This window comes from Bombina bombina, chromosome 5 (assembly GCF_027579735.1).
Source record: "Bombina bombina isolate aBomBom1 chromosome 5, aBomBom1.pri, whole genome shotgun sequence".
NCBI classification, from domain to species: domain Eukaryota; kingdom Metazoa; phylum Chordata; class Amphibia; order Anura; family Bombinatoridae; genus Bombina; species Bombina bombina.
Genome location: NC_069503.1, coordinates 97,506,729 through 97,531,313, shown reverse-complemented (window position 1 = coordinate 97,531,313; position 24,585 = coordinate 97,506,729). Strand labels below are relative to the sequence as shown.

General features: G+C 38.7%; 1 protein-coding gene across 3 annotated transcripts in view; it reads right to left on the bottom strand.

Annotated features, from left to right (window-relative positions):
* The window catches only part of LOC128659967 (zinc finger protein 850-like), a 161,557-nt gene that overhangs the window by 96,138 nt on the left and 40,834 nt on the right, over positions 1-24,585 (bottom strand). The window contains exons 2-3 of one of the 3 annotated variants that reach the window (XR_008402492.1): positions 19,582-19,699; positions 18,523-18,656 (exon numbers count right to left, since the gene is read on the bottom strand). Coding sequence is in view for 2 of the 3 variants with exons in the window: in XM_053713558.1 (XP_053569533.1) it covers positions 17,441-18,383 (943 nt within the window). In the remaining variant the exon portion in view is untranslated. Of the gene's footprint in view, positions 1-17,440; positions 18,657-19,581; positions 19,700-24,585 lie in introns of those variants that run through there. The other 2 variants (XM_053713558.1, XM_053713559.1) reach the window with 2 other exon arrangements.

The following is a 24,585-nucleotide window of genomic DNA, read 5'->3' as shown; positions in this document are numbered from 1 at the left end:
GTACATTGCTGCTCTATAGGTGAGTTTGTAGGAGTTAAAGGGACAGTCTACACCTTGGTCATCTTAAAGTCTTACCTTAGATTAAGCTGCAAATAGCCTCCTGCACCACTTTCTATATCATGTAGCGGGAACAGTAAAAAAGTTATTTTAAAATAAATAATGGCTGCCAAGCTCAGCCCACTGATGACATCATGATCTGGCCTGCATCTAGGCATTCTGCTGAATAGCAATGTCAGTCTGTTAAATCCAACTAGTGAGCCTTTTGTGATTGGATGCCATATGCAGCCCAGATCATGATGTCATCAGTGGACTGAGCTTAGCAGCCATTTCAAAGTGGCCAGAAACAATATTCATTTTAAAATAACTTTTTTACTGTTCCTGCTGCATGATATAGAAAATGTGCAGGAGGCTATTTGCAGCTTAATCTAAGGTAAGACTTTAAGATGACCAAGGTGTAGACTGTCCCTTTAAATACATAGTTATATACAATCAGTGGTACAATAGCGCCGGTATTACGAGTTTACCTAAGAGGCTAAAAAGTGAGCGGTACACCCTATACCGACAAGATTCCTACTGCCATATGAAAGTCAGTAGTTATGAGTTTTACGTTACAAAGCTATACCATAAAACTCATAACTAAATTGTTAAAAAGTACACTAACACCTATAAACTACCTATTAACCCCTAAACCGCTGCCCTCCCGAATCGCAAACACCATCGGCTAGATTACGAGTTTTGTCGGTAAGGCTGTGCGTTGCTATCGCTCCTTTTTTTCTTACCGCTCCCTTAAGACAACGCTGGTATTACGAGCTTTCTACAAGCCGGCGTTAGCCTCAGAAAAGTGAGCGTTGAGCAAAATTTAGTTCCACATCTCACCTCGATACCAGCGTTGCTTACAGTAGCGGTAAGCTGGCAAAACATGCTCGTGCATGATTTCGCCATAGGAAACAATGGGGCTGAGCTGGGTCAAAAAAAAACTAACACCTGCAAAAAAGCAGCGTTCAGCTCCTAACGCAGCCCCATTGTTTCCTATGGGAAAATTAAAAATATGTCTGCACCTAACACCCTAACATGAACCCCGAGTCTAAACACCCCTAATCTTACACTTATTAACCCCTAATCCGCCGCCCGACATGGTCGCCACCTGCATTATACTATTAACCCCTAATCTGCCGCTCCGGACACCACCGCCACCTACATTATACTAATGAACCCCTTATCTGCTGCCCCCAACATCTCCGAACCCTGCATTATATTTATTAACCCCTTATCTGCCCCTCCCAATGTCGCCGCCACCTACCTACAATTATTAACCCCTAATCTGCCGCTCCAGACACCGCCGCCACCTTTTAAACACAGGCTTGATTCTAACTAAAGCCTGACAATACGCCTGAACATCTGGAACATCCGCCAGACACTTGTGCAAAAGAATAGACAGAGCAGAAATCTGTCCCTTTAAGGAACTAGCTGACAATCCCTTCTCCAATCCTTCTTGGAGAAAAGACAATATCCTGGGAATCCTGACTTTACTCCTTGAGTAACCCTTGGATTCACACCAATGAAGATATTTACACCATATCTTATGATAGATTTTCCTGGTGACAGGCTTTCGAGCCTGAATTAAGGTATCAATGACCGATTCGGAAAAACCACGCTTTGATAAAATCAAGCGTTCAATCTCCAAGCAGTCAGACGCAGAGAAATTAGATTTGGATGTTTGAAGGGACCTTGAAGTAGAAGGTCCTGCCTCAGCAGCAGAGTCCATGGTGGAAAGGATGACATGTCCACCAGATCTGCATACCAAGTCCTGCGTGGCCATGCAGGAGCTATCAAAATCACTGAAGCTCTCTCCTGCTTAATCTTGGCAATCAGCCGAGGGAGCAGAGGAAACGGTGGAAACATATAAGCCAGGCTGAAGGACCAGGGCGCTGCTAGAGCATCTATCAGCGCTGCCTGGGGATCCCTTGACCTGGATCCGTAACAAGGAAGTTTGGCGTTCTGACGAGACGCCATGAGATCCAGTTCTGGTTTGCCCCAAAGTTGAATCAGCTGGGCAAATACCTCCGGATGGAGCTCCCACTCCCCCGGATGAAAAGTCTGCCGACTTAGAAAATCCACCTCCCAGTTCTCTACTCCTGGGATATGGATAGCTAAGAGATGGCAAGAGTGAACCTCTGCCCATAGAATTATCTTTGAAACCTCCAACATTGCCAGGGGGCTCCTTGTTCCCCCCTGATGGTTGATGTAAGCTACAGTCGTGATGTTGTCCAACTGAAATCTGATGACCCTGACAGCAGCTAGCTGAGGCCAAGCCTGAAGAGCATTGAATATCGCTCTTAGTTCCAGAATGTTTATCGGAAGGAGGGCCTCCTCCTGAGTCCACGAACCCTGAGCCTTTAGGGAGTTGCAGACTGCACCCCAGCCCAGAAGGCTGGCATTTGTCGTTACTATAGTCCAATCTGGCCTGCGGAAGCTCATCCCCTTGGACAGATGGACCCGAGATAGCCACCAGAGAAGAGAATCCCTGGTTTCTTGATCCAGATTTAGTAGAGGGGACAAATCTGTGTAATCCCCATTCCACTGACTGAGCATGCAAAGTTGCAGCGGTCTGAGATGTAGGCGGGCAAACGGTACTATGTCCATTGCCGCTACCATTAAACTGATTACTTCCATACACTGAGCCACTGAAGGACGAGAAGTGGAATAAAGAACACAACAAAAGTCTAGAAGTTTTGACAATCTGGCCTTCGTTAGGTAAATCTTCATTTCTACCGAATCTATCAGAGTCCCTAGGAATGAAATTCTTGTTAGAGGTGATAGAGAACTCTTTCCTTCGTTCACCTTCCACCCATGGGACCTCAGAAATACCAGAACAATGTCCGTGTTTGACCTGGCAATTTGAAAAGTTGACGCCTGTATCAGAATGTCGTCTAAGTAAGGGGCTACTGCTATACCCCGCGGCCTTAGGACCGCTAGAAGGGACCCTAGAACCTTTGTAAAGATTCTTGGTGCCGTGGCCAACCCGAAGGGAAGAGCCACAAACTGGTAGTGCCTGTCTAGAAAGGTAAACCTGAGAAAACGATGATGATCTTTGTGTATTGGGATGTGAAGATAAGCATCCTTTAAGTCTACGGTAGTCATATATTGACCCTCCTGGATCATAGGAAGGATGGTTCGAATAGTCTCCATCTTGAAGGATGGGACTCTGAGAAATTTGTTTAAGATCTTGAGATCTAAGTTTGGTCTGAATGTTCCCTCTTTTTTGGGAACTACAAACAGATTTGAATAGAAGCCCTGTCCCTGTTCCTCCTGCGGAACTGGGTGGATCACACCCATAACTAGAAGGTCTTTAACACAATGTAAGAATGCCTCTCTCTTTATCTGGTTTGCAAATAAAAGTGAGAGATGAAATCTCCCTCTTGGGGGAGAGGTTTTGAATTCCAGAAGATAACCCTTGGACACAATTTCCAATGCCCAGGGATCCTGGACATCTCTTGCCCAAGCCTGGGCGAAGAGAGAGAGAGAGTCTGCCCCCTACTAGATCTGTTTCCGGATCGGGGGCTGCTCCTTCATGCTGTCTTAGAGGCAGAAGCAGGCTTTTTGGCCTGTTTCCCGTTGTTCCAAGCCTGGTTAGGTCTCCAGACCGGCTTAGACTGGGCAAAAGTTCCCTCTTGTTTTGTGTTAGAGGAAGTTGAAGCTGCGCCACTCTTGAAGTTTCGAAAGGGCCGAAAACTAGACTGTTTGGTCCTTAATTTGTTGGACCTATCTTGAGTGACCTTTTCCTCCAGTGATGTCAGAAATGATCTCCTTTAGTCCAGGCCCGAATAGGGTCTGTCCTTTGAAGGGAATGTTGAGAAGTTTAGACTTTGAAGTCACGTAAGCTGACCAGGATTTAAGCCATAGCGCCCTACGCGCCTGAATAGCAAAACCTGAATGTTTAGCCGTTTGTTTGGTTAAATGAACAACGGCGTCAGAAACAAATGAATTGGCTAGCTTAAGAGCCTTAAGCTTGTCAATAATATCTTCCAACGGGGTTTCAACCTGTAGAGCCTCCTCTAGAGACTCAAACCAGAAATCCGCAGCAGCAGTGACTGGGGCAATGCATGCAAAAGGCTGGAGAATAAAACCTTGTTGAATAAAAATTTTCTTAAGGTAACCCTCTAATTTTTTATCCATTGGATCTAGAAAAGCACAACTGTCCTCGACAGGGATAGTGGTACGCTTAGCTAGAGTAGAAACTGCTCCCTCCACCTTAGGGACCATCTGCCATAAGTCCCGTGTAGCGGCGTCTATAGGAAACATCTTTTTAAAAACAGGAGGGGGAGAGAACGGTACACCTGGTCTGTCCCATTCCTTAGTAATAATTTCAGAAAACCTTTTAGGGATTGGAAAAACATCAGTGTAAGTAGGTACTGCATAGAATTTATCCAATCTACATAATTTCTCTGGGACTACAATAGTGTCACAGTCATCCAGAGTTGCTAAGACCTCCCTGAGCAATACGCTGAGGTGCTCAAGCTTAAATTTAAATGTAGACATATCAGAATCAGGTTGAAGTATCTTCCCTGAATCAGAAAAATCACCCACAGATTGAAGCTCCCCTGCTTCAGCTTCAGTACATTGTGAGGGTGTATCAGACATAGCCACTAAAGCGTCCGAGAGCTATGTATTTATTCTAGTCCCAGACCCTTTAGAGAGGTCCTATATGTTCAGGGGACTCCTTCAGGGAAGCTGGATGTCTCAAGCTGCAAAAACTACTAGGCCCCTCTCAACCTGTACTCACAGTGAGAGGGCCTTAAAAAACTATCCCTAGGCAAAATCTAGTCAGCCATGTGGAAAAACTGGGCCCCAGAATAAAGTTTTATCACCAATATATAATAAACATTTATATACCTCAAGCAAACGTTATATCTATTCATTAATGGGAGTAAATAACAAAAATATTACCCTTTACAGCAAGCATGATACCAGTCGTTATTAAATCACTGTAATCAGGCTTACCTTAAATAAATCCGGTATTGTCAGCATTTTCTAGCTTATCATCTCTCTAGAAAAATTTAAAACTGCACATACCTCAGAGCAGGAGACCCTGCACGCTATTCCCCCAGCTGAAGTTACCCATCTCTTCAGTTATGTGTGAGAACAGCAGTGGACCTTAGTTACAAGCTGCTAAGATCATCAAAAACCACAGGCAGACTCTTCTTCAACTTTCTGCCTGAGGCTAAAATAGTACAACTCCGGTACCATTTGAAAATAATAAACTTTTGTTTGAAGATAAACTACATTAATGCACCACATCTCTCTAGCTACTTCCCTTGTCGAGAGCTGCAAGAGAATGACTGGGAGGTGGCAGTTAGGGGAGGAGCTATATAGACAGCTCTGCTGTGGGTGATCCTCTTGCAGCTTCCTGTTGGGAAGGAGAATATCCCACAAGTAATGGATGAATCCGTGGACAGGATACACCTTACAAGAGAAATTTATATTTTTTAGTTTTACCCTAACTGAGTAGAGCATGCTATTTTTGTACCTATCTAGTTGTTTTCCGGCCTGATCCGCCGTTTGCTAAGGCTCTCCGGGTTTGTTTGAGTAGCAGTTATTGTTTTTTTTGCTGATCTGCACGTATTGGAAATCCCCCCCTGGATACTCCCTCTGTCGTAATCTATTGAATCTATTGTAGCGCAAAGATTTGGGGATATATTCAATGGGGATAATGTGGTATGTATCTTCCCTACCGTCATGCATAAGTGTACTATGCTGGGACACACTTTGTTTATTGTACCTATTTTTGATGTTTCTGTGGTGTTCTCCCCATCGTGTTCTTAAGCACCTACTTGTGCGCCCACAGTACTGCATTCCACAGATGCATGTTATTAAACACACCACATACACGCTATCGCATGTCATTCGTGTCAGTACCGCACTTTTTAAAAAGTCCTTTTTCAATGGGACTTCCATAGCGCCGGATTAATGAGTTTTGCCTGAGAGGCCAAAAAGTGAGCGGTACAGCCTATACCGATAACATTCGTACCGCCATCTAAAGTCAGTAGTTATGAGTTTTACGTTACAAAGCTGTACCATAAAACTCATAACTAAAGTGTTAAAAAGTACACTAACACCTATAAACTACCTAATTAACCCCTAAACTGAGGCCCTCCCGCACCGCAAACACTATAATAAATGTATTAACCCCTAATCTACTGCTCCGGACATCACCGCCACTATTAAAATGTATTAACCCATATTCCGCCGTTCTCCTACATCTTCGCCACTATATTAAAGTTATTAACCACTAAACCGCCACCCTCCCGCATCGCAAACACTAGTTAAATATTATTAACCCCTAATCTGCCGTTCGCACACACCGCTGCTATAATACACCTAATAACCCCTAAACCGCAAGCCCCCCACAACGAAATATACTAAAATAAATTATTAACCCCTAAACCAAAAGCCCCCCACAATGAAATAAACTAATTTAAACTATTAACCCCTAACTTTATATTAAAATTACAATTTCCCTATCTTAAATTAAGTTAAAACTTAGCTGTCAAATTTAACAAATTTTATTTGAACTTAACAATTAAACTAATATAATTATTAAACTACAATTAAACTCCCGATTAAAAAAAACTTAACTACACATTAAAAAAAATCCTAACACTACTCTAAAAATTACAAAGTAACTAATTGCACAAAAATAATAACTAAATTACAAAAAAAAGAAACAAATTATCAAAAATAAAAAAGAATTACATCTAATCTAATAGCCCTATCAAAATAAAAAATACCCCCAAAATAAAATAAAACCTAGCCTACACTAAACTGCCAATAGCCCTTAAAAGGGCCTTTTGTGGGGCATTGCCCCAAAGATATCAGCTCTTTTACCTGTAAAAAAAAATACTAACAACCCCCTAACAGTAAAACCCACAACCAACACCCCCAAATAAAAACCTATTTAAATAATCCTAAATTAACAATTGTCCTGAAAAGGGCACTTGTATGGGTATTGCTCTGAAAAGGGCAATCAGTTCTTTTAGGAATCGCCCAAACCCATAGCTAAAAAAAAAAAAAACACCCAAAAAACCTAATGTGTAGTAGTTTTTTTTAATTGGTAGTTAGTTTAATTGTAGTTTAATAATTATATTAGTTTAATTGTTAGTTTAAAATTATTTTTTTAAATTTGACAGGTAAGTTTTAATTTAATTTAATATAGGGAAATTGTAATTTTAATATAATGTTAGGGGTGCGTTAGGTTTAGGGGTTAATAGTTTAAATTAGTTTATTTTGTTGTGGAGGGGTTAAGGGGTTAATAGTTTATTATAGTATATTTTGTTGTGGGGACATGCAGTTTAGTGGTTAATAGGTTTATTATAGTGGCAGTGTGGGCGGACGACAGATTAGGGGTTAATATTTAAATAGTGTTTGCGATTTGGGAGGGCAGCGATTTAGGGGTTAATAGGTTTATCATAGTGGCGATGATGTCGAGGAGCGGCGGAATAGGGGTTAATAAAAAATGTTAGTGGCGGCGATGTCCGGAGCTGCAGATTAGGGGTTAATAATTTTATTTTAGTGTTAGCGATGTGGGAGGGCCTCGTTTTAGGCTTTAATAGGTAGTTTATAGGTGTTAGTGTACTTTTTAACATTTTAGTTATGAGTTTAATGGTACAGCTTTGTAACGTAAAACTCATAACTACTGACTTTCATACGGCGGAAGGAATATTGTCGGTATAGGGTGTACCGCTCACGTTATTGTATATAACTATGTATTTAAAGGGACAGTCTACACCTTGGTCATCATAAAGTCTTACCTTAGATTAAGGTGCAAATAGCCTCCTGTATCTTTTCTATATCATGCAGCAGGAACAGTAAAAAAGTTATTTTAAAATTAATATTGTTTCTGGCCACTTTGAAATGGCTGCCAAGCTCAGTCCACTGATGACATCATGATCTGGGCTGCATATGGCATCCAATCACAAAAGGCTCACTAGTTGGATTTAACAGTCATTGCTATTCAGCAGAGTGCCTAGATGCAGCCCAGATCATGATGTCATCAGTGGGCTGAGCTTGGCAGTCATTCAAGGTGTAGACTGTCCCTTTAACTCCTACAAAGTCAGCTATAAAGCAGCAATGTACTACTGGGAGCTAGATTAGCATATTTGGTGAGCCAAAGACAAGAGGCACGTGTGTGTATCCACCAGTCAGCCCCCAGTAGTACATACGTTTGATAACAGAAGTGAAATTAAAAGTATCATAAAATTACACATTTTATCTGAATCATGAAAGTGTCATTTCCTATCCCTTTAAGTATGATTTAAGTAACAGAAAATATCTGTGTAAAAAGTCTGCTGGTGATAATTAATCTGGGTTGGTGTAGGTCGGGGGTTAATTTGATATTGTTTTATGTACTGTTAAAGGGACAGTAAAGTCAAAATTAAACATAAATGGATTGAATAGAACATGACATTTCAATAAACTTTCCAATTTACTTATATTATCATTTGTGCTTAGTTTTCTTAGTATCCTTTGTTAATGAGTAATCCTAGGTGAACTCAGGAGCGTGCACGTATCTTCAGACAGCAGAATTTGCAACAACATTTATATCAATGTTATACATAGTTACAAACACTGCTGCACAGAGTGCTAAATACACGTGCACGCCCCTAAGCTCATATAATATCAGCCTCCTAGGTTTATTCTATAGTAAAAAAATACCAAAAAAATGAAGCAAATTAGATAATAGAAGTAAATTGGAAAGTTGGGTAAAATTCCTGTTCTATCTGAATTATCAGCGTTTAACTTGACTGTCAGATTTGGCTTCTGTATTTGATGATTTATTCCTAATTATTCTGTGATATTGGGTTTTTAATTATACAAAAAAAACACAAAATACTGGTCTGGATTACAATCACTTTTTATTTGCAGGAAACAACATTGTATATCATTATATAGTAAAAAGCAGCGTTACATGATATATGTACACAATGGTATAAATATACCTAACACTTGTGCTCTTGATACAAAGGGATTTATCAGACATATAATGTTCCCTTTATATATACAGTATGTGCTATTATCAGTTCTTGTGGCTTCTAACTAACATGAAAACATCTAACAGACATAATATCAAGTTACAGAACATGACACACATATTACATACACAGTATACATGTAGGTTATAGTAGCCATTTAAATTAAACTGATTATGATCACATGACACACATATTACATACCCAGTATACATGTAGGTTATAGTAGCCATTTAAATTAAACTGATTATGATCACATGACACACATATTACATACCCAGTATACATGTAGGTTGTAGTAGCCATTTAAATTAAACTGATTATGATCACATGACACACATATTACATACCCAGTATACATGTAGGTTATAGTAGCCATTTAAATTAAACTGATTATGATCACAAATGTACCGGTTACTGATATTGTGTCTCATGAAATAAAATCAGTTTCCCCTCAGTAATTCCTCTGGTATATAACATGTACAATGCTAAGCATCTATTGCTATAAGAAAAGGTTTATCCATATGATGTGCACATTAAATATATCTCCCAGATGTCAATCATTTGAGACTGATGTTCTTGTTTATGTACTTGTCTAACACTCTATTCATATAAAGACTCTTTATTCTGTAAATGTAATTATTTTCTCCCCTATGTAAATGAAACGTACAACTCCTAACACTGGCATATTAATAAACAACACTGGGGGTGCTCTGGTGGTGAATGGTTGTGTAAACTGGTCAGTATGAGGACAGATTTGTATATTCCTGTGTGGTGTTTGGATTCTATCAGATTTATATGAGAGAAACTGAAGTGCACATATATAGATGAACAAAGGACAGCAGGAGAGCACTTCTAATCTGAGGCTTTTGTAACTGGGATTTATAAAGTATTAATTACAATAACATTCTTTTTGATGCTTCTATTTAGAGTTTGTCCTCTTTAGGATAATTGTAAAAAGGTTTGTACACTGTGTATATAAAGTTTATTTGTATGTAAATATTTGGTGTGACGGATACCCCGTGACTATTCCTGCTAAGTAACTCTGCCTAACAGGTCCTGATTCCTCCCTGCCGACTGCAGCTATGTAGATGGCAAGTGACCACAGCCTGTAGTCACCCCTGATGCCCGACAGCACCAGTATTCAGGGTCCCACCCTGTGACAGATTCCAGCTACCCTGACTAGGAAGCTCTAAAAGAGAAGGGGCTACTATGTAGCAGAGAAGTGATTTAGCAGGAGCCCACCCAAATAAATAGACATACTAGCATTCAGGTGGAACAAGAACTGATTTTTTGGGGAAAACAAACTCCTTTTATACGCAAAGCTCATGTTGATAAGACACTCGACAATCCCACAATTTTCCTGCCATTCCCGCCCCTCCAGACAGGCTGGCACCTCCATAGCATCCACATTCCCACAGAATCCCAGTACCCAGGGGTGGTGTTTTTGGGATGATCCCAGTGGAGCGGCGGCCCTTCCAGGGTGTCATTTTAAAGCTCTCGGTCCCCAGATGCCACATTCCAAGAAACGGCATTATTAGTTACTGGGGACTGGAGAGACAGTCAGTTGAAGTTATGGGGGTAGGATTGTTCCCAAAGGAGCTCCCCTCTGGTAATGACCGAGTGTTCCAGGAGCCTGGCCAGCCCAGGAAGGTTTCTCCGATCAGAGACCAGCTCTTCTCTGACAAAGTACTCATCACCAAATAAATTAAACAAAAGGTCTGGGAGATTGTGGTTGCTCTCCGTAGCCCAAATCTGCTGAGGAACAGTAGGGGGTGAGGTGGTAGGGGTTCAACTCTTGCGACCTGGCACAGCATGGCAAAACAGTAGATAGCAAGAGAAAGCAAGATCCCGCTAGCCATGAAAGGGCCAAATTTGGTGTGACAAGGAGTCAGGCAGGCAGGGGGGGGCAGCCTTGGCTGTCTGGTATCCGTGACATTTGGTGTTTTGCGATACCCGATTTCAATAAAAACCTTTTTTCCACTTTCTAATAGGGTTGCCACCCATTCGGGTTTCACCCGCAAAGTCCAGGTTTAATTTTGAGTCATGTGCCCGGGTTTCAGATAGCGTTGCCACTAGGACAGTGTAGGCTGCACACAGATCATCAGAAATCTGTTCACACTTTGTGTGTGGCCAGATGCAGGAGGAAGGGGGGCATTACACATACATCAAGCAGGAAGTCTACAGGGAGCTAAGGCAACTGTGAGGTCAGGAATTTAGGGTACTCTGAGCTGACCAAACTCACCCATGTGCAGGCACCTTGGAACAGCAGTTATCTGTCACACACGGAGCCTCAATAAACTGATGTGGCAGAGAGGTCAGTGGCTGTTTAGTGTTACATTACACAGATCAGTGTAGCATTGAGGGAGCTCTAGTGAAGTAATTGTCCTCTAAGTTACACAGTAGATCTTAGTCTGTTTACTAGAACCTGCATTACTTATATACTTTATTCTGAACAATAAAATATGTATCAGCAAAAAATCTAAATAAAAACGTCTCAGCATTTACATAATGTTTTTAATGCATTTCTTTGTTAATATAAAATGTTTTGTCATCAAGTACAGTTTAAATCTCCCTTATATGTCTCTTCCTGCTCATCTTTCTGTATACCTATCTGTCTTTCTCTCTGTTTATCTATTTATCTGTCTATTTGTCGTGCTCTCTGTCTCTCTATTATCTCTCTATATCGGTCTGTTTATATGTAAGCATCTAATACTAGTCTGTATCTATTTATATATTTGTCTGTCTATCTCTTTATGCCTATCTTTTCTATCTATCTGTTTAAATGTCTGTATCTACCAATGTGTATATAATATATATATATATATATATATATATATATATATATATATATGTCTATATATGTCTATATATGTCTCTCTCTCAGTTTATGTATATACCTTTGTGTTAGTCTGTCTACCAAACTGTATATTTCTCTCATATATCTTTGCTGTGTGTATTAAATAAAACATTATAACACTCAAACCTTAAATGACAGACCAAAAAATGGTAATATATATATTTTATTAAAGGGACACTCCGGTCAAAATTTAAATACACAGATGAATTACATATTTGGATAGAAACATATTTGCAATAAACATGCATTGGCAAAAATGTTTCTAGTAACAGTTATCACTATTTTAGTGATAATATTTTTCTCTGCACGTGCATGTGAAGCATAAATAGATATTCTCAGTGTACCAGCATTATAAACACTGCAGCTGCTCATAGCACCAGTGGGTCTTGTATCATATCAGCAATGAACAACTTGAGTCATTACCAGATTGTAAAAGCAACTTAGGCTCTCTGAGGAAGTGTTGTGTTTAAAATGCTGGTGCACGGTGCATACTTAAATACACTTTTGAAACAACTATAACTTTTATTAGAAGCATTTCTTTCATGTAATTGGCAAGAGTCCATGAGCTAGTGACGATTGGGTTATACAATCCTACCAGGAGGGGCAAAGTTTCCCAAACCTCAAAATGCCAATAAATACACCCCTCACCACACCCACAATTCAGTTTTACAAACCTTGCCTCCTATGGAGGTGGTGAAGTAAGTTTGTGCTAAGATTTCTACGTTGATATGTGCTTCTCAGCATTTTGAAGCCCGGTTCCTCTCAGAGTACAGTGAATGTCAGAGGGATGTGAAGGGAGTATCACCTATTGAATGCAATGGTTTTCCTCACGGGAGATCTATTTCATAGGTTCTCTGTTATCGGTCGTAGAGATTCATCTCCTACCTCCCTTTTCAGATTGACGATATACTCTCATATACCATTACCTCTACTGATAACCGTTTCAGTACTGGTTTGGCTATCTGCTATATGTGGATGGGTGTCTTTCGGTAAGTATGTTTTTACTACTTAAGACACTCTCAGTTATGGTTTGGCACTTTATGCATTAATATAAAGTTCTAAATAAATGTATTGTACTTATATTTGCCATGAGTCAGGTTTATGTATTTCCTTTTGCAGACTGTCAGTTTCATATTTGGGGAAAAACATATGTAGGTAATATTTGGGGTTTTTCAAATTGACTGTTTTTTTCTTTAAATTTCGTGGGCAAAATTAGGCCCATGAGGGCGTAAAATGTCAAAGTGTATTGCGTCATTCTTGGCGCAAAAGTACGTCCGATGACGCAATGTTGTTTTTTTCTCTTACATTTTGCAAGATGTCTCAATCTGATCCTGTCTAAGAAATCTCTGTTGGAACCCTGCTGCATGATAACAGTTCTACCAAAGCTAAGTGCATTTGTTGTAAACTTGTGGAGATTATATCTCCAGCTGTGGTTTGTAATAGTTGTCATGATAAACTTTTACATGTATATAATGTGTCCATCAGTAATTGTACATTGCCTGTTGCTGTTCCTTCAACATCTAATGTACAAGATATACATTGATTTTAAAAATTTAAAAGAATTTATTGCTGATTCTATTCAGAAGGCTTTGTCTGCCATCCAGCCTTCTTATAAATGTAAAAGGTCTTTTAAAACTTCTCAAAGTTGATGAAATTTCAAATGACTGACAACATACTGAATTATCCTCCTCTGATGAGGATCTATCTGATTCAGAAGATCCTTCCTCAGATATTGACACTGACAAATCTAATTATTTATTTAAAATGGAGTATATTCGTTCTTTGTTAAAATCAAAAGGATATTGAGGAATCTAGTCCTTTTGATATTAAAACTAGTAAACGTTTAAATTCTGTTTATAAACCTCCTGTGGTTACTCCAGAGGTTTTTCCAGTTCCTGATGCTATTTCTGATATGATGTCTAAGGAATGGAATAGGCCTAGTACTTCTTTTATTCCTTCTTCAAGGTTTAAAAAAGAAGTTACATTGGAGTTTTGGGAAAAGATCCCTAAAGTTGATGGGGCTCTCTCTACTCTTGCTAAACGTACTACTATTCCTATGGAAGATAGTACTTCTTTTAAAGATCCTTTAGATAGGAAACTTGAATCTTATCTAAGGGAAGCCTATTTATATTCGGGTCATCTTCTCAGGCCTGCAATTTCTTTGGCTGATGTTGCAGCTGCATCAACTTTTTGGTTGGAAAATTTAGCACAACAAGAATTGGATTCTGATTTGTCTAGCATTGTTCGCTTGCTTCAACATGCTAATCATTTTATTTGTGATGCCATTTTTTATATCATCAAAATGTATGTTAAATCTATGTCTTTAGCTATTTTAGCTAGAAGAGCTTTGTGGCTTAAATCTTGTAATGCTGACATGACTTCTAAGTCCAGATTGCTATCTCTTTTTTTCCAAGGTAATAAGTTATTTGGTTCTCAGTTGGATTAGATTATTTCAACTGGGGGGGAGGGAGTTTTTTTTGTCTCAGGATAAAAGACCTAAGGGTAAATCTAAAGCTCCTAATCATTTTCATTTCTTTCGACAAAATAAGGAACAGAAACCTAATCCTTCCCCCAAGGAATCTGTTAGAAAATTGGAAACCTTCCTCAAACTGGAATAAATCCAAGCCATTTAAGAAACCAAAGCCAGCCCCCAGCTCAGCTGGTAGGGGGCAGATTAAGATTTTTCAAGGATGTTTGGATAAATTCTGTCCAAAATCAATGCATTCTGAGTATTGGCTCTCAGGGGTACCGAATAGGATTCAGAGTAAGACCTCCTGTGAGAAGATATTTTCTCTCACGCATCCCAGCAAATTCAGTAAAGGCTCAGGCTTTCCTGAAGTGTGTTTCAGACATGGAGTTTTCAGGGGTAATCATGCAAGTTCCATTTCAGGAACAGGGTTTGGGGTTTTATTCAAATCTATTCATTGTCCCAAAGAAAGAAAATTCATTCAGACCAGTTCTGGATCTGAAAATTTTGAATCATTATGTAAGAGTACCAACTTTCAAAATGGTGACTATAAGGACTATTCTGCCTTTTATTCAGCAAGGACATTATATCTCAAGGATTTTGGAAATCTCAAGAGGCGAGATTACCAATCAATATTTTGGAACTCTGTGCGATTTTCAGGGCTCTTTAGATTTGGCCTCTGTTGAAGAGAGAATTATTCGTTTTCAGACAGACAATATCACAACTGTGGCATATGTCAATCATCAGGGTGAGACTCACAGTCCCCAAGCCATAAAAGAGGTATCTTGGATATTTTCTTGGGCGGAATCCAGCTCCTGTCTAATTTCTGCGGTTCATATCCCAGGTAATGACAATTGGGAAGTGGATTATCTCAGCCGTCAGACTTTACATCCAGGGGAGTGGTCACTCCATCCAGATGTGTTTTCTCAGATTGTTCAGGTGTGGGGTCTTCCAGAAATAGATCTGATGGCTTCCCATATAAACAAGAAACTACCCAGGTACCTGTCCAGGTCCAGGGATCCTCAGGCGGAAGCAGTGGATGTGTTGACACTTTCTTGGTGTTATCAACCTGCTTATATTTTCTTGCCTCTAGTTCTTCTTCCAAGAGTGATCTCCACAATCATCATGGAGCAATCGTTTGTGTTGCTGGTGGCTCCAGCATGGCCTCACAGGTTTTGATATTTTCGGATGTCCAGCTGCCAACCTTGGCCACTTCCATTAAGGCCGGACCTTCTGTCTCAAGGTCCGTTTTTCCATCAGGATTTCAAATCATTAAATTTGAAGGTTATGGAAATTGAATGCCTAGTGCTTAGTCATAGAGGTTTCTCTGACTCAGTGATTAATACTATGTTACAGGCTCGTAAATCTGTTTCTAGAAAGATTTATTATCGAGTTTGGAAGATTTATATTTCATGGTGTTCTTCTCATAAATTCACTTGGCATTCTTTCAGAATTCCTAGAATTTTACAGTTTCTTCAGGATGGTTTGGATAAGGGTTTGTCTGCAAGTTCCTTGAAGGGACAAATCTCTGCTCTGTTTTATTTCACAGAAAGATTGCTAAACTTCCTGATATTCACTGTTTTATACACGCTTTGGTTCGTATCAAGCCTGTCATTAAATCAATCTCTCCTCCTTGGAGTCTTAATTTGGTTTTGAAGGCTTTACAGGCTACTCCTTTTGAGCCTATGCATTCTTTGGACATTAAACTACTTTCTTGGAAAGTGTTGTTCCTTTTGGCCATCTCTTCTGCTAGAAGAGTTTCTGAATTATCTGCTCTTTCTTGTGAATCTCCTTTTCTGATTTTTCATCAGGATAAGGCGGTTTTGCGGACTTCATTTAAATTCTTACCCAAGGTTGTAAATTTTAACAACATTGATAGAGAAATTGTTGTTCCTTCCTTGTGTCCTAATCCCAAGAATTCTTTGGAAAGATCCTTAAATTCTTTGGATGTGATAAGAGCTTTGAAATATTATGTTAAAGCTACTAAAGATTTCAGAAAGACTTCTAGTCTATTTGTTATCTTTCCTGGTTCTAGGAAAGGTCAGAAGGCTTCTGCCATTTCCTTGGCTTCGTGGTTTTAGCTTTTGATTCATCAAGCTTATTTGGAGTCGGGTCAAGCCCTGCCTCAGAGAATTACAGCTCATTCTACTAGATCAGTCTCCACTTCATGGGCTTTTAAGAATGAAGCTTCAGTTGATCAGATTTGCAAAGCAGCAACTTGGTCTTTGAATACATTTACTAAATTCTACCATTTTGATGTATTTGCTTCTTCAGAAGCAGTTTTTGGTAGAAAGGTTCTTCAGGCAGCTGTTTCAGTTTGATTTGTCTGCTTATGTTTTAAGTTTTTCTTTTCATTTATGAGAATAAACTTATATTTTGGGTTGTGGATTAATTTTTTTCAGCGGAAAATGGCTGTTTTTATTTTATCCCTCCCTCTCTAGTGACTCTTGCGTGGAGTTCCACTTCTTGGGTATTGCTATCCCATACGTCACTAGCTCATGGACTCTTGCCAATTACATGAAAGAAAACATAATTTATGTAAGAACTTACCTGATAAATTCATTTCATTCATATTGGCAAGAGTCCATGAGGCCCTCCTTTTTATGGTGGTTATGATTTTTTTGTATAAAGAACAATTATTTCCAAATTCCTTTGTTGATGCTTTTTACTCCTTTCTTTATCACCCCACTACTTGGCTTTTCGTTAAACTGAATTGTGGGTGTGGTGAGGGGTGTATTTATAGGCATTTTGAGGTTTGGGAAACTTTGCCCCTCCTGGTAAGATTGTATATCCCATACGTCACTAAATCATGGACTCTTGCCAATATAAAAGAAATTCATTTATCAGGTAAGTTCTTACATAAATTATTTTTTTTTATAATACATGTATATTACAAAAATGCTTCTACTCAAAACTGAAATGCATACACGTGGATTCCAAATTTGGCTGAAATGTCCCTTTAGGGTCGTGTGAAGCCACACCCCTAACCACGCCCATTTGCAAAGTGTCAGATAATCGGCTGTGCAAAAGGTAGCAACCCTACTTTCTAAACATGTTAAAGGTTTCTTCCCTTGTGAATCTTTTCATGAGTTTTCAGATTACTCTTTTTTCTAAAACTTTTTCCACACTCTGTACATGTGAAAAGCTTTTCTCCTGTGTGAATCATTTCATGACTTTTCAGACAATCTATTCGTGTAAAACTTTTCCCACAATTCGTACATGTGAACGGCTTTTCTCCTGTGTGAATCCTTTCATGAGTTTTTAGATTACTCTTTTCTGCAAAACTTTTTCCACACTCTGTACATGTGAACGGCTTTTCTCCTGTGTGAATCCTTTCATGAGTTTTCAGATTACTCTTTTCTGCAAAACTTTTTCCACACTCTGTACATGTGAAAGGCTTTTCTCCTGTGTGAATCCTTTCATGCTTTTTCAGATCACTCTTTTCTGCAAAACTTTTTCCACACTCTGTACATGTGAAAGGCTTTTCTCCTGTGTGAATCCTTTCATGAGTTTTCAGATTATTAATTTCTGTAAAACCTTTTCCACACTCTGTACATGTGAAAGGCTTTTCCCCTGTGTGAATCCTTTCATGAGTTTTCAGATTACTCTTTTGTGTAAAACTTTTTCCACACTCTGTACATGTGAACAGATCTTCCCCTGTGTGACTCCTTTCATGAGTTTTCAGATTGCTCATTTCTGTAAAACGTTTTCCACACTCTGTACATGTGAAAGTCTTTTCCCCTGTGTGAATCCATTCATGCTTTTTCAGATTTCTCTTTATTGTAAATCCTTTTCCACACTCTGTACATGTGAAAGGCTTTTCCCCTGTGTGACTCCTTTCATGAGTTTTCAGATTACTCTTTTGTGCAAAACTTTTTCCACACTCTGTACACGTGAAAGGCTTTTCCCCTGTGTGAATCCTTTCATGAGTTTTCAGATTACTCTTTTGTGCAAAACTTTTTCCACACTCTGTACATGTGAAAGGCTTTTCTCCTGTGTGAATCTTTTTATGAGTTTTCAGATGATTCATTAGTGTAAAACATTTGCTGCACTCAGTACATGTGTGTGGTGTCTCACCTGTGTGAATTTTGTGGTGTTCTAGTAGATGAAACTTCCATCTAAAGCTTTTCTCACATTCTGTAGATTTGAATGGTTTCTCCTTTGTATGAATTATTTGGCTAGACTGTAGACTTTTCCCTTCTTTAATATGTTTTGAAAACTCAGTAAATATGTGTGGTTTATCCTCGGGGATAATAATTTCACTAGATAGTGAAGGATGGATATGAACTATTGACGTGTTTGTCTACATAAAAAGAAATGGAATAAAGAAAAATAAGACTGTTTATTCTTTATAATATAATCCATCTCAATAAAAAAAAAATTTTATACTCAAAAATGTCATCCTTTTGTATTTTTCTTTTTATTTTTATCATCCTTTTGTATTTTTAAATGTATTTACCTGTAATCACAAATTAAAAAAAGATGACATAGAATATAAACATTACTACATCATAGTAACCTAAATTACTGATGACAACAAGTTATAGGGCCGCATTAAACAAGGTGCGTGTGGATAATGTTCTCAGCCTGGGAATAAGTACATCTGTATTCTGGGCAAGAGAGGTGGCATCCACTATCCTCATTTAACATTTCACAAGCAACTGCAAATACAGTCCTGCCTGGGTCATACACAACCAGTTAGGTGAGAACATGATGTCTTAATCACAGACTAATGATAAGTGTGAGATGTTTTGAGAGGGTGTGGTAGTTTGATTTATACAAACAGCCAAAAACTTTATTAGTTTAATAATAATAATACTAATAATAATTGTCACTGTAAAATTAAACACACAAATCAGTGGTGGTTCTGGGGTGGGGAACACTAGGGGAGTTGTGCGTCTTACACACATGGGAACGAGGTAGGCATAAGTATAGTTATGGGTGTTCCATGAGCGAGGTCAGAGCAGGGGAAGGTGGAGTTGCTGGTGTTCTGAGTAATGAACCAGGTCTGGGGGTGAGGTTAGGTAGTTGGACATGATCTATCTAAAAGGTCAGGGGGGGTAGTATTTTTTACCCTACTCCTCAGCCCAATCGAGGTTGTTCCTTCTTTATAACTGTCACTGACACAAATGTTCTTAAAAGATGCAGATATAAATATAAAAGTTTAGATTTGTTTAATGAGTGATCTATTTTATTTTTAAAGTCAGCATAATATCTATTTTACTCACCTAACACATATGAGTGTTCATGCTGATAAGAGGCTCCAATGTCTGTGCTCAGGAAGAAGGTTCCCTTATTCACTCCAGTTACATCAATACCTGATATCTCTCAGTGCTCTGGCCATGTCTGTAAAAAGTATATTAAATGGTTTAGATAGATAATAAATTATGGTTCTGATTAGCTGTACGTATGGTATAATTAAAGGCACACATAACAATTCATGTGATACAAATCAGCTGATTAGCTTATTACATATGTGATGTTTATTCAGCACAAGCATTTAGTACAGTTAGCTCTGTGGGTGTTATAATTGCCCCTTAAATATGAATCTTCCCTGATCTATACAACATAATGGTAGAAAATCTAATTAAGTGAGGCCATATCACAACATTACAAATATATTATAATCTTTATTTTCTATCATTTATATGAAACAATATTTTCTCCTGAAAGAAATGTTAAATATCAGTTGTTTAAATATGTTAATTTGGACACTGCAGTATTGGTATTGTACTTCCTACTAATTCTCACTGTCAGACATCTTGTCATGTGCTTCACCCCCAGTCCTTTAACTTCTCTTGGTCAATACTGAGTTGTTTTAAATCACACTGCAAGGGGGTGTGGGAGAGATAGGCACTAAAATGTTAATTTAACATTGTTTTCTTGGATAGAGTTAAGAAAAAATGTGTGTTTACATGAAGTGATAATATAATGAGATGTTATGTTGGCAAATTCAGTCCATTTAAAAAGGACCATAAAATATAGAATTAAAAAACCACAGAAGCATAATAAAAATACAATGCAATAGGGGGGACTTCAGGGCGGCGGCCATCTTAATGGTCGCACTGAGATTCAGCTCCTTAAGTTATCTCATAAAATCAATAATATTGTGAAGCTAAAACTGGATAAATATTATTCAAACTATTGGAGAAACTGGTATGTGGACGGCCTGATTTGAAATTTAGGGTTTTGAATCTTGAGGTTGCTTAATTACTCAGTACCGGGCTATTCATTCTGAGACATTCCCCTATCATAGAAGCCTCAAAATCGTCCCCATAACAAGCTGTGCCTGAGTGCGCAGTGCTTCCTCTGAAACTAGCACTGTCCCTATTGCTGAGAGGACTAGTTTAGTCGCAGCATACTAAGGCTAAAGTTAACGCTATCCCCTACACGCTAACTGAAAATGGAGGAAGCTTTCTTTATTTTGCAATTGTGAGCGATACTAAGGAGGATGAAAGAATGGCGGTGATCTTTTACCCAGCTCTCCACAAGCCAGATAGGGTAAGACCAACTGGCTTACAAAAGACCGACCACTTGGACTCCGACCCAACAGACACAGATACGGTGAGAGGTGACTACCCCACAGCAGGGAAAGGAGCTTCCTCTCTGGAAAATGGTGACCAGGATACTCTACATTTGGAGACATTGGATATACCGACACAGCTTAGACCCAACAGCCTGGCTATCACAGGAAGGGAAGAATCTGTGCCTGCGACTGCCACATTCCAGCTTTAAATCAACAAACCAACAGATGGAGCAAACAGGAGCTGCGCAAGCATGGGAGAAAATCTTCCTCAGATGAAAGAAACTTGCGGTGGTTCTGCAGACATGGAAGGATCATCTCCCACAGCAAGCTTGGAGCACACACTGTCAGCAACCCCTGAGATCACAGCTATTCTGTTGGATACACCAAACACAGAGGTATGGCTGCATTTCCTCATCACCCTTGGCCCAGCCACCGAATTGATTAGCAGAGACGCTGCAAATTCCCGGATCTCCCGACAACTGCCATCTATCTGTGAATACATGACGATGAGGAGTATACTCCGGGGCTCAGATAATCTTTCCCAACTGACCCAACTGTCTTACCTCAAGTTCGAGTTTTCTGAACCGGCTCCCGAAGCCACCTCACTCCTAGGAAAAACTCTCCCAATTATCCAGGTACTGAACTATTGCATTGAAATGATGTGAGAATCCCCCCCCCCCCCTGCCCTAATTTAACATGCTTCCCTTCTATGCTGAGAGCAGTTTGGGAGGCAAAAGAAAGAACATTAAAGGGACAGTATATACTCATTTTCATATAACTGCATGTAATAGACACTACTATAAAGAATAAGATGCACAGATACTGATATAAAAATTCAGTATAAAACTGTTTAAAAACTTACTTAGAAGCTGTCAGTTTGGCTCTGTTGAAAAGGTAGCTGGAAAGCCCACTGCAAGTGGGAAATAAGGCACTCCCCCCTCCCCCTTCTTTTGCATATGAAAAGACCCTTTACACAAACAGGAGCAAGCTGGAGAAGGTAGCTGACGGTATTCACATAAAACTTTGGGGCTTGGTTAGGAGTCTGAAAATCAGAGCAATGTTATTTAAAAATAAGCAAAACTATACATTTATTTAAAAAAAAACAACTTTATGGGCTATATAAATAGATCATCTACAAAACATTTATGCAAAGAAAAAATGAGTGTATAATGTCCCTTTAAGGATCTTAACCTATTAACTAAATTGTAATGTAAAGCCATGTTTTTCTATTTCATATTATGAGACTTTATTATTCCACTTCTGACTATTAAGTTCCCCTATGTATCTCACATGCCTATTATCTATGTTTATTGTGGATAAAATGTTTTCCTACACGGATCAGAGAAAGCTAACATAATTTTTGCTACCTACTGTATATAGAATATGCACTACCGATGTGTGGAGTAGGTCTTAACTTTATATTTGTTAAAAGTCTATGACTGGGTAATATATGATGTTCAGCTTACCCCTCTTAACATGGTGTTAGTGATGACCGCATGGTCTGACTGCAGTATTAACAGAGAGATCACCTGGGAGGTTGTATGCCCTCATATTCCTCATTTCTTCTGCTATAAATTACCAAATATATTAAACCCTCATAAGTTTATATCATGTATATCATGTATATCATGTATGTTTGTTACTGAGATCTTTGAAGTCCAATGTACATAAAATAAAAAATACCCATAACTTAGCAATATACCATTCTCAGCTTCCCCTCCCAATATGGTATCAATGACGACCACTAGGTCTGATCGAGACTCTCATGGAGACACAACGTAGGGGGATAGGTGTGCTTAAATTGCTTCTTTTCTCTCTCCAATTCCCTCAGTTTATCTGCATATAGTTTTAACTCCACCTTATTTAGCAGCCAGCAAGGTTCGTCTCAATATTAAAATAGTCAGAGGTCCAATTAAGCCATATATTAGATCATACTCACATCCCCCCATAAGATGTCATAATGTAGCCCATGCTTGCTAGCTGTGAGAAGTCTATGTAGGCTATACATTGATGCAGATCTAAAAGTCATTGCTGTCCTATATACCCCCCTTCCTTATGTCTAGCTCTATTTACCAGTCCAAGAGGACTATTTTTTTTTTCTCATTGCACAGCTGGAGAAATCTCCTCTTATAATTACTTATTGACAGCACTTTCCACTAAACCTTTATGATACATTTAGCTATAGTGTGCCATTACTTCCTGCTACCTATAGATATCCATATCTCACTATCTACCATACGCATGACTATATCAATCACCAGACCCCCCTCTCTATAGATTTGTGAATATCAATGGTTCCAAAAGATTATATGGGGCACCAGTCAGGCCTTGTAAGAGTAGTATCTCTGTTGGTTAACCCTATAAATGATAGCTAAATGTTGCTTTATCCAATTGTGCTGCATATTTACATACTAATCATTCACTCATATTACCCAGTATTAACTATATTATCAGTTACTTATCTTTATTAATTTTCCAGGTCCAAGAGAGACCACCTCAAAGGCTAGTTTTCCTTCCCTAGAGTGTATGTCTTGTTAGGTCCAAGAGCGACCTCCTATGTCATGGAAGGAAACCACTTAAGCTAATAATACAAAACTGAGGTTCCAGATACCTAGCTAGTGTATCTCATTGTGTTGACTTTGTTTATTTAATCTCTAGTGCCAACCTGAAACTTCTTAGTTGTGTTAATGTTCGTATGCTTTGTACTTTATCACAACCTCAATAAAAAATTATTTAAAAAATAAAATATGCAATAAACTTACTATGATTTTTAAGAGAGCAAAAGATTGTTTTCTGATAAATGTAGTTCTGCACCTGTACCATGTGACAGCTATCAGCCAATAACAGACTCCTGTACCATGTGACAGCTATCAGCCAATAACAGACATTTTTATATAATGTGAACTCCTGCATATGCTAAGTAGGAGCCGCTGCCTCAGGTCAATTAAAAGGCTGTGTACAATTTAATAATGAAAATAAATTACAAACAGCAAACAGTTATTTGACATTAAAGCTAAAGGTGAAATTTCCCATACACTTTATACTATTTTATACACCGGTAAAACAAGTTATTAGAAACACATTAAAGGGACAGCAAAGTCACAATTACACTTTTATGATTCAAATTTAAACAACTTTCCAATTTATTTCTATTATCAAATCTGCTTTATTCCCTTGTGGACCTTTGTGGCAAAGCAAACTATGCACTATGGTGTGCTAGTTGCTGATTAGTTGCACATGCAAGCCTCTTGTTATTGGCTCACCTTATGTGCTCAGCTAGCTCCCAGTAGTGCATTGCAGCTGCTTTAATAAAGGATTCCTAGAGAATGAAGAAAATATCATAATAGAAGTCAGTTGGAAAGTTGTTGAAAAGTATATCTTCTATTAAAATGATGAAAAACCATTTGTGGTTTCTTGTTATTTTAAGGGAAAACCAAATGTACAGGACACTGTCCCTTTAAGTCTGTGATCATGTGACAGAAACAGCAGCAGCTGAAGGTGCAGAATACACTCACTAAGGTCTTTACTAACAACAAGAATCAGTCACAGATCAGTGGGATAAACGTTCTGATGATAAACAGGTGCAGCAAATAGAAATAAGAACAAAATACAGAACAATATTTTCTCATCATTATATAAAACACAACAGTGTGAGGCTGTTAATAAAGATTTAGGTCAGGTTTTGCATATTACCGTTTAGCAGAAG